The 11,582-nt window shown below is 38.3% G+C and overlaps 1 protein-coding gene across 1 annotated transcript; it reads left to right on the top strand.

Annotated features, from left to right (window-relative positions):
• The first annotated feature begins 2,024 nt into the window (after positions 1-2,024).
• LOC108242437 (filensin) lies at positions 2,025-11,546 on the top strand. The gene is made up of 8 exons (XM_017427258.3): positions 2,025-2,529; positions 3,048-3,108; positions 3,315-3,410; positions 6,184-6,276; positions 8,114-8,227; positions 8,957-9,177; positions 9,803-9,894; positions 10,132-11,546. The coding sequence occupies exons 1-8, from the start codon at positions 2,165-2,167 to the stop codon at positions 11,052-11,054; spliced, it is 1,965 nt and encodes a 654-aa protein (XP_017282747.1). The 5' UTR covers positions 2,025-2,164; the 3' UTR covers positions 11,055-11,546.
• The last annotated feature ends 36 nt before the right edge of the window (positions 11,547-11,582 follow it).

Here is an 11,582-nt window from a genome sequence, read left to right as displayed (position 1 = left end):
AAGTGGGTATGTTATGTGTGCAAAATTTAAAAGAAGAAGAAAAAAAAACAGGTTGCAATAATTTCTAAGTTTCATAAATCTATGTTTTATAGACAATAGACTTTTGTAAACATATACATGTTTAAACTAATATATTGTACTATTTTTTAACATTTTTTTCATAAAAAAATAAGGTGATTTTTATTTGAAGGCAACAACATATCTCAAAAATGTTGAGATGGGGTAACAATAGGCTATAAATTTAAGTGTTACAAATAAGAAGAGCTAGAATAGAATTTTACAAGAAATGTGGTTAACTGGTGACAGGTCAGTAGAAGGACTGTGTATAAAAAAGAACATTTTAGTGAGGCTGAATCTCTCAGGAGTAAAGATAGGCAGGGGTTCACCAGTCTGTAAATAACTGCATCGGAAAATAGTGGAACAATTTTAGAATGATGTTCTTGAGGACAAAAAAGGGGAAAATTTTAAATATCCCATAATCTAAAGTTCATAGTATTATAAAAAATATTTTAAGATTCTGGAGAAATCTCTGAGCTCAAAGAGCAAGGCTGAAAATCAAAAGAGAATGTCCATGTTTTTTGGGCCCTCAGACAGGTTTGATTCTGTTCTGGACATCACTGCATGGGCTCAGGAACACTTCCACAAATCATTGTCTGTGAACAGTGTGCCATCCACAAATGCAGATTAAAAGTCTATCATGCACAAAAGAAGCCATATGTGAACACTATCCAGAAACGCCACCATTTCTCTGGGCCAATGCTCATTTAAAATGGACTGAGACTAAGTAGAAAACTGCTCTGTGGTCAGATAAATTGAAATTTAAAATTCTTTGTACTTTCTTTGGAAATTTGTACTAAAGAAGAGGGGACCACCTGGCCTGTTATCAGCACACAGTTTAAGTCCTGCCTCTCTGATGGTATAGAGGTGCATTACTTCCCCTTCCTGTTCCAGCGTGACTGAGCACCAGGGCACAAAACAAGGTCCATAAAGACATGGATGAGCAAGTTTAGTGTGGAAGAACTTGACTGGCCCGCACAGAGTCCTGACCTCCTGGGATGAATTTGAGTGGATATTGCACATCAGACCTTCTCATCCAACATCAGTGTCTCACCTCACAAATGCACTTCTGGTAGAATGGTCAGAAATTCACATAAACACTCCTAAACCTTGTGGAAAGCCTTCCCAGAAGAGTTGAAGCTGTTATAGTTGCAATAGGTGGGCCAACATCATACTAAACCAAGTGGATTAAGACTGGGAAGTCACTCAAGTTTATATGTATGTGAAGTGAAACAAGTGAATACTTTTGGCAATATTGTATGCATGTTTTAGAACAACATTTGCTCCCATCCAGATGACATCTTTTTCATGGAAGATCTTGCATATTTTAGCAAGATGATGCTACATGGCGTACTGCATCCATTACAACAGCATGGCTTCATAGTAGACGAGTCCAGGTGCTGAACTGGCCTGCTGCAGTCCAAACCATTTGGCACATAATGAAATGAAAAATCAGACAAAAAAGACTGAACTGTTGAACGGCTTGATTCCTACATCACACAGAAATGAGACAATATTCCCCTCCTAAAAGTCGAACAACTGGTCTTCTCAGATTGTTTACAGACTGTTTAAATACTAACCCTAACCCAACTTTTTTGGAATGTACTGCTTCCATTAAGTACAAAAATTACCTTTGTTTTTTTTTAAAGAATGGTATAATTTCTTAGTTGAAACATTCGAGATGTTTACTATGTTTCATTGTGAACAATGGACCAGCATCCAGTGTGTCAAATCAACCATGGGTATAGAAAACAGCTGACTAAGAACCAAAATAATGGTGTGTGATAACCCAGTTCTTTCCCAGGACAGACAATCGTTTGGTCTTGTGCTTTCACTTTGTCATCAGCAGTGCTGCCTTTCAAATTTCTGCCACAAAGGCAACAACAAACTCTGGAAGGCCCCAGGCTCAATGACAGTCAGTATGAGGCCCGGGGGTGGGTGGGGGTGGTTGGCGGGGACTACTGTATTTTGGCCCCAAGCAATACCGTGCAGCATTTAGTCTAGCATGAGACAGCCAGGGGTGATCACCCAAGTTCTCTTACATTAAAGGCGCTGAAGGGGACCAAGCACTCCGGGGATACCATCGACCCAGAGTAAGTGCGCCACCATGTTCAGGACCAGCTACACGCATGAGGTGCACAAGGAGAAGTATGAGCGCTCCGATGTCTTTGATGAGGAACCCGAGGACTCTGCAGGCATCTCGGCCATCCAGGGTTGGGAGAGCCTTCAAGAGCTCAACAGCCGCTTCGCCCGGTACATCAACAGGGCACGGGTCCTGGAGCAGCGCAACGCAGTGTTCCGTAAGCAGCTGGAGACGCTTCAACGGATGGAAGAGACAAGCGGGCTGGAGCAGGCCTTCACAGAGCAGATTGAAATCAACAGGCAACGCATCAGAGAGCTGAGCTCTGACCGCTCCAAACTGGAGCGAGAGCTGAGGGAAGCTTGCCGCATGTTAGACGAATTCACCAACAAGTAAGGAGGAGTGTAGCTGGTTTTATCTTTGACTTACAGCTCAATGTTTGGTCCTGTAGTTCATGAAAGAAAGTTATGTATTATACTTTAAGATTCTTGTGCAACTTCAAATCTTTAATAAGAAATCTGGTTGAAAAAGGTCAAAATGTTCCCCTAAAAATGGAGTACATTAAAACTATTTTAGGAAGTTGCATTAAAAGTAAAGGAAAGCTATTGACTGTAAAAAGATGCACTTCTGTGCTGTCTGTTGGGATGAGTAATGACCTGCAATATCACTTATTCAGAAGACCTCAGAAAATACTGAAATTCAAAAACAGCTGACATAACGGTTCATTTATAATTTGTGATTGTAGATGTCAGTAAGATACTTGCACTGATGAAATGTCTTGCTTGTAGCATATTATTGCAGAAACACATTCATCATGATTCTGGATGCTCTGTAAAACATGTTTTCAACAAGCTACAGTAAGACATTCATAAGAAAATGAACTTAACCATCAAAACATTTCATTTTCCAGATATAAAAATGAATGTGATTATCAAGAGCAGCTGCGGGGCACACTGGACAATTTAAACAAGGTACTATAAAACATATATGATTGTTTACACATTTCTACTAAAAAATGTATAAACATTTCATTCAGAAATGTGATAACAAATAAAAATAATATACATTAACTGAGGTTATGGGATAGTGGGAAAGTGTTTAAAATAGCTTACTATACAATTTTTATTGCAATATTGTATAAGTGCATTCTATTTATTTATTTATTTATTTCATACAGGAGGCAGACAGCGCCCTGCTGAGAAACCTGGAGTACCAGATCCAGTCTCAGTTTTTGCAGGACGACATCAGTTCTACCAGAGAAAGACATAAGAAGGTCAGTAAAAGTACTAAAATCATTAAAAAATAAAGAAAAACAAATAACAAGATTAGAAGAATAGATTACTAAATTCATGTGCATTAGATGTATCAATTCAGTGTAACTTTATTCGATTTTTATTGTTATGATTTGCAGAACATTTAATTTCACTTGATAATGGAGTTCACAATTACAGAAAACAAGCCAGGCAATCCAAACATCAAGCTTGAACCGAGCATTGATGTGCAAGACATTGTTAAATAACTTCTTAACAAAATAATTAAATTCAAGATTACAGAGCAGGGAAATCAAAAAGTTGTATTTTTTTGTTTCCTGAGGATCTTCATTTCCACTACAAAAACTGACACATTTAGTTCTAGTCTAAATATCCGTCTGCACCACCTCGTGTAAAACCAAGAAGGCAGAGATGCTGCTGGGAACAAAGCCAGTAATCAGGAAAATCCAATCACAAACAAAACAAAAGTGACTCAAAGAGACAAAAAGTTGTAATTTGATTTCTGTGTTTGTCTTGGTTTTGGATCGAATCCTGGCAGTAAAACTGTTGAACCATCTGGAGTCAAACTATATGCTTTGGCAGGTAAAACAGCTTGTTGTCATGTTATCGCTGTTGTCTGCACCTAAAACAAATGAGAGGTATGTAATTATAATTTGCATTCTGGGGCTACACATTAGCTTCTAAATGAAATAATTTCATGTTTTTTTTGTCAGTTTTATGCAAATTGTCAACTAGTATTTGTTATGAGGACAAAGAAAAAAAGAAAAAAAGCTGAATAGTGAACATTTTTATCGCCCATCACCAAAGGTGATCGGTAATGATATTTTTGCTTGACTGTGTGTTCAGTTGTCTGTAGTGTTAGCGAAATATCTCCTGAACCAATAGTTGAATTTTAATGAAACTCTCAGAAAGTAATCATGAGACGTACATCTACAATTGATTAACTTTTGGAGTCAATCCAATTCAAGATGGCCTCCACAGCTAAGCAACCTAACCAAACACAAAAATGGTTAGTTGTGGTAGTGGCTTAGAGCAATGATTCCCAAAGTTGGGGTCGGGACCCCAATGCGGGTCACCCAACACCAAGTAGGGGTCCTTAGATACTCTCCAAACATCAAGTTACAATTAAATAATAATAATAATTTATGAAATATATACACCATATTTGTTACAGAAAATTGAAATACAAGTCATTTAATGATTTAAAAAAAAAGCGAAATGGATGCTAAGACTGTTTGTGTTGTCATTAAGCTCTTATTTGATAGGATCGTTAGCTCCACTTTTAGATATTTAAACAGCCAACAGATGGGGTCACACACCTTTGTCACTGTTATTTTATGGGTCAGAAGCTGAAAAGTTTAGGAATCACTGGCTTAGAGCACTATAAGTTGTGCAAGATCTTTGTTTTAACTGTTAGTCACTGTCTGCGTTTTAGCGAATCTTTTAATGAACCACTAGACATATGTTAGTGAAACACTTACAAAGTAATTATTAACATTAGGGGTCAACCCAATTCAAGACGACATCCACAGCTAATCTACTTAAGACAACCTAAAACCTGCTATAACTTAGTCAATAATACGAAGTTGAATTGAATTTAGTGTGGTAGTAGCTGAGGGTCATCCTCAACACGTTCTCTGAGTGCTGACACATCTGCTGAGATCTCATAATACTGCATGAGTCAATGTTTTTGTAAGGTTTCACCAAAAGAGCTGAAAATTCCTTCTCAGAGTATGAAGATTTTAATTTAACTCTCTGGTATGAAATGTGCTAGATCTTTAATATAGTCAACATTTTAAAAAACACCATATTAACCCCAATCAACAAGATTTAGCAAGAAGAATTTATGCATCTTAACATTATTTTACAATCGAGATTATTTCTGTTCACAGTTCTTTTAAACAGGATGTTTTGTTTGTTGTTGGGGGTCTTTTTGTTTGTTTGTTTGTTTGTTTGTTTTTTTATATTGATGGGTTTAAAAGATTTGAGAAAAAAAAGTGTCAGGGGATGTGTTTAGATGCTCCTGGGGCTTAGGCAACAATTGCTTTTTGTGATGCAGCTGTAAAAGAGCACTGCACAGAAAATGAAACATTGGTCATCCCAGTCACTGACATGACTGAGAAGCACAGAGGAAAGAAAAAAAAAAGAAAAGAAAAAACACAAATGCTTTGTGTGGCAGAAATGGCTGGAAGCTCTCGCACAATGGTGGCAAAAAAATGCTGAGGCTAATAAAGACTAGAATGTAACATGCATCACGGGTACGCTCAAAAGATTTTCCGGCTTGTGCAATTCTCTCTTTTTAGTTTCAGCCAGTGAGGCTTTTGATGATGAATTAATTCCACGACTCTGCAGTGTTGAGCCACCGTATCAAAGAGCACTGCTGTTACTCAGTTATGTGGAAAAGAATAGGGAGTCATTTCACGTGAATGTTGGGTTTATGGTGCGCAGCTTTGAAGCATCCCACATGAGAGCAAAAATATAGCTGCTCTTCTTTCAGTCTTATATCACGCTAGTGAAAATGGATTATAAAAGGAAATCTTTTTAGGCTAAAGAAATATTGGACCATATATTTAAGCTAAGCAAAAGTCATTTATTAAATTAAATTAAATGTTTTTAACATACATCTTTTAAAGGCAGGTTGAAGTAGATTTGCAAAAGCTTTGTGAACAGTTTTATCAGTTTTAATAAACTGGTTGTAAGGTTCTTTTTTTTCTTTTTGCAGATTTATATGTCCCATTTATTTATTTATTTATTTTTAATTTTCTCCTTTCACAGAATCTTGCAGAGATCCAAACCTATGTAAACATTTTGCAGCAAATAAACCAGACACTTCCTCTTGTTCCAAATGTGTCAGCTGGCATTTCAGAGGTAAGGGTGCTAATGTTGTCATTGTGTGTGTGTGTGTGTGTGTGTGTGTGTGTGTGTGTGTGTGTGTGTGTGTGTGTGTGTGTCTGTGTGTTTGTGTGTGGGGGGCTGTGTGTGTGTGTGTGGCTCATCCCTGAGGGAGAAGATGGTGTTTGCATGTGTGTCAGCCTTGCTTTGTGTCTGCACTTGATGAGGTTACTGGCTCCTCTGTCCAATTGGTTTCCTGCGCACACATTTGTCTGAGTTTCTGTGTTTGTGTGGGAGTGGGTGTTGTGTAGGAACAGACGATAAACAATTCATCAAGACACGTACAGGTGAGCAATTTGCAGGTGTCAGGGCACCTAATGAAGCAAATGCTATGAGGAACGATTGTGCATGCTAATTTTTTCATTACACTGCCACAGTGGCTTGTGTTTGACTAGCAGATTGGAGATTTATTTGTTTAAACATTTCTCAGAGGCAGAGTTGCTTCTAATGCAGAAGTGCTTTAATTGGTTGAGTTAAGTCTCCATGGGCAACGACAAAGAGCCCAGTTTGCTGTTGCGGCGCTGTGTTGATATCAACAAAAACAGAGGAAATATTAAAAGAGCCTGTTTATGATCTCCTCGGAGCAGAGGGACACATAAATAAAGGTAACAGTGTGTTAATGTCAGGAGTTTCATAGCTGTTCAGGAAAAATCTGGGGTTATAGCACCAAATGCTTGGGTACAATGTGGGCTGATGTGAGTACAAAGTTACTCTTGACAGACTGCTTCTTTTTGTACCCAAACTTATGGATATGAATAGATCAAATTCACAATTCACCTAGTCTTTACATAAATTAATTTTTCTGGCTGTATTCCTACCTATAAATGAAGAGTTTGAGATAGCAACAAAACTATTAATTCCTTGTGAAGGATATAAAACTCCACAACAAAATCCTATAATGATTTTGTGATTATACACTGATACATATATGCAGATATTTATGTCCACCTTGAAACCACCCATGGTCATTTTGAAGCCTTGATTTCAGTATTTCAGCTGAAAACAGCCTAAGACATTTGATTACCATAAATTACAAGGAAGTCTGCCTTTAAGTATGACCTGGTTAACCAAGTACTTGACTCAAAATGAGAGCATAATTTACAAAATGGTCATAATTTAATATTAGAAAAGTAAACATCCAGACGGACACCACATAAACTCATTAGGGAATGGTTACTGAAATCACAGATCAAGTCGGAAATAAGATAATTTCCCTCCAGACTTCTCTGCAGTCGAGCTTCTGTTTGGAAAAATCTTTTTTTTTCATATGGCAAATATTAGCCCTTCATGATAAATAATGGTATAATATGAAAAACTGAATACAAGGAAATAAAGAAGTAAATCTCATATCCATCCCTTGCCATTTTCTTATGGCTCCAGAAACACAAAATTACCAAACTAAATGGCAAGACTTCAGAGAATGCAATTCACAGACCTATGTCATACTCCAAGTAATTAAACCAGGCATTAAATATAAAATTAAATATTTAAGCCTATTAACTTTAATTGAAAGCCATCTAAATGTCAACCTGGATTTACTTCATATCCAAGTCCTTAGCCTCTTCAGATCAGATAGCAAACATATTTGATCTTTTGGTTTGGATTGCACTTTAAATGCAGGTTCATTTTTCTGGAGTAAACAAATAGAAAAAGGTCTCAGATGCCAAGTACAGTTTTTGGAATGCCTTTAAGTAAAACATTAAACCAACCAGGGACTGCTTTCTGTATGTTTGCATGAGGGGGTTTCAGCACTGTCCTGTAAAATCATGCAACACATTTCATGTTGTCACTGATTTGAGCTCAATGTGTGAAGGAGCAGGAGAAACTGCTGGCCCAGAAGAAAGTGCCGGGGCTGCAGAGTCAGCTGGAGAAGTACAAGAGCGCCCTCTGTCAGCTGCAGGCTCAGAAACAACTCCTGCAGAATGAGGTGAGTTACCATGACAACAAGAAGTTTCACATCAATTAAATCTGACCACTAGTTATGCCTTTTTTATCGATTTTAACCACAAAGCCCATCTTTGTCAAAAGACAGGTTAAAACAATTTAAATAAGAAAGAAAATAAATGCAAAACTGATATCTTAGGTCTTTCTCAACTTTGTGCTAAATGTTGTTCATAACTTGGGTTAGTTCTTATATGATATTTATTTCTTTGTCATTCAATAAACCTTTAATAATAATTTGATATTGATTTATAAAGATGATTTTAAACAGCTAAACAGCTCCTTAACCTGATTTACCAGTAGGTGGCAGCAACGATTACCCTTTAATAAGACAGCTACAGTTCAGTGAAGACTGTTTCCTCACAGCTGATTAAAAAATAAGACTGCTGTATAGGGACACCATAATCATTGTGTTTGTCTTGATTTTCATATAGCACAAATTATCTGTTCTGAGCCAGAGTTATGCACTTCCTATCTGTCTGGACATTTCCTTAAATGAAAATCCCACCCCCACCTATTGAAAAAAAAGCTTTGACTAATTAACAGGGCAAAAACAACATTTTAAAGTATTTTGTTTTCCTTTACTCAACCTATTTTGAGTGAAACTTTCTAACATAATGGCAATAATGGCAGGTAAAGCAACTCTCAAGGTTATGTTTAATATAATAACATTTTTATATTTGTAATCCCAGTTCATGTGGTTTTTTCCTTTCAGACTGCAATGCTGGAGCAGGCCATAAAAACCACCCAGGACAGTTACGACAGCGAGATCCAGATGTACAACGAGAAGATCGAATCCCTGCGCAAGACGATCGAGGATGCTGAGAAGTCCCTGGAAAAGTTCACAAATGAGTGCCGCCACCTGGCCATGTACCAGACATCCCTGGAGAACGAGCTGGAGCGGTACAAGAGGATCATCGAGAACGAAGACAACAGGTAGGCTGTCACACTGAGACTTCTGAAACACATACTCAAACCTAAAGGCTCACAATTTGTTTTAGCCAGGGTAACAATGTAAAAACAAGCAAGAAAGTAATCCAGGACATAAATCTTCACTATCTAATCTAAAAGCTGCTGAAATTGTGGTGTTTTTGAACTGAGCTTCAACAGAATATAAGACTCTGACGCTGTTAATATGGTAAGTGGCCAATGCTTTTTTATGTGTCTAAAAGATAAAATACTTTTCAAGTTTTTAAAGTCTTTGATGTTCAGAAACGAAGAATACATAGACTGGATAATACGCATTTCTTGAGTTGCTGAAACTCCCAATTACCTGAACAACAGAGATCTAATCTGATCTGCTTGATGAGGTTAAAAAGAATCTACCAGCAGATGGTACTGTGTAACAGCAAATACTTTCTCTTATTATTGTAACACTCTTAAATGTATATTGTATTTAGATATTTATGTTAATATATATATATATGTGTGTGTGTATGTGTATAATATTATATATGTATACATAAAGTCAATTACCAATTTTCTTTTACCTTACTAAAGCTGTTGAAGACACTGCTGTTGTCTGGGCTGATATTTTATGTCCTTTTTTTCTCCCCTGCAGGTTGAATTCTGCAATAATTGGCACTCCCATTACCCTGTTTACAGCTAATTACCGCTACACTCACACACCCAGCCCATCAAGCAGAGGGAGAGGTAAGGGTGCAATGAGCAAATCACAGCTGGTTTGTTGAAATCGCTTCTAATTGCAGTAAGTTGCCATTATAATTGTGACAACTGTATACTCTTTAAGAGATTCAGATATATGAAGGTGATTTCCTTAAAAATTTATATATCTATATATGTATAACTAGCTGACACTTTGGCAAAATATTTAAGGATATGTTTTGTTCATCACTGTAAGACCTCTGACTTGACTATATTTGTATCCAGATATCACCCAGGCTATCCAGGATATCACAAGCATCAAGCCTCGACAGAAGATACTTGCCAAAAAGGTCCTGAAGAAGAAGGAGCTGAGCCCGAAAGTAGTGATCGACAGTGTTCAGGAGGAAAGAAATGACGAGACAGAGGTGACCCCATCGGATGAAGTGCAGGAGAGGGTGAAAGGAAAAGAGCAGACCCCTGTTCTCACTGGAATGCCTTCTCAGGATGTCCCAGATGGAGCTCAGATCAGCAAAGCCTTTGACACTCTTTGTAACATCGTCAGAGACAGAATGAGGAGATACAAGAGGCCCGAGCCGATAGCAGACTTCTACACAAGGGGTCGTTATGTTCTTGTTACTGGTGATGGCAGCTACCTGGATCCCTGCTTCTACACCTCCACGCCATCACCCGGCCGCATCTTTGTTACTATCAGAGATGGAATGATGTCTCCTTATGACCCTTATGGGTGTAGCACACCCTCTCCTCTTCCCCCACAGCCCATAGTGGACCCCAGGCCTCTCAGCCCAACCATTCCTCCTCGTGGAGGAGAAGGAAAGGAAGATGACAAGGGTGGAAGAGCTAAAGATAGCAGAGGAAAAGGTAAAAACATTATCAAAGACCGCCATCCTGACAAAGACCCAAGCCCTGTTCCTCCACCGTCTGGCAAAAGCTCCCAAGATCCCACCCCCGTAGGCCCTAGGAGACCTACTCCCAAGCCGGCACCTCGTGCTGACAGCACCAGTTCCACCACCACCAGCACCAGCACCACCAGTTCCAGCAGCTTCACACCGGACACCATGAGCTATGAGAAAGTGGAGGTGGTGGAGTCTGTGGAGAAGTTCTCCAACGGCCGCAGAGTCAAAGGTTACGAAGAAACCTCCATGGTCGTGGAGACCATGATTGAAAAGTCAACCAAGAAGAAACACTGAAACCACCAAGTTGAAATGGGAAGGCACTGTTAATATTGGTGTCAGGCTGTTTGAATAAATTTAATTTTCAAATTAAAATCACTGGATTAACACTAATGATTCTGTCTCTTAGGGAGACCAATTAAAACCAAACACATTACTGCTCTGATAGTCAGACCTTTCCCATTTGCTTGCAGCTTCTGCTAATGAGTCCAGAATGCAATTCACTAGCTCCAAGTAGTGCTGCTGCTGTTGTTCAGCTTGCTCTCATGTAATGAGTCCTTTACTGTCGGAAAACTTGGGAAAAGAAAGAAAACTACGCCACCAGTAAAGCAAATTAGAAAGAAATAATAAACCTTAAAAGTTGTGCCACCCTTTGGAAGAAACTCTTTAAGAACTCCATCTTTTCCCTCCGAGCTCATTTGTTCGATTGGATGCCACTATCTGCCCTCAGCACAATTTTGCTGTGTATTTTGCTTTGATACTTGAAGTAATAAAAGATTCAAACATCAATTAAAGTCTTGTTCTATTCACTTTTAGAGGAATTAT

Source organism: Kryptolebias marmoratus, linkage group LG22 (genome assembly GCF_001649575.2).
Source record: "Kryptolebias marmoratus isolate JLee-2015 linkage group LG22, ASM164957v2, whole genome shotgun sequence".
In the NCBI taxonomy this organism is placed as follows: domain Eukaryota; kingdom Metazoa; phylum Chordata; class Actinopteri; order Cyprinodontiformes; family Rivulidae; genus Kryptolebias; species Kryptolebias marmoratus.
The sequence above is the reverse complement of the archived record's forward strand: the minus strand, read 5'-3'. Positions and strand labels throughout refer to the sequence as shown.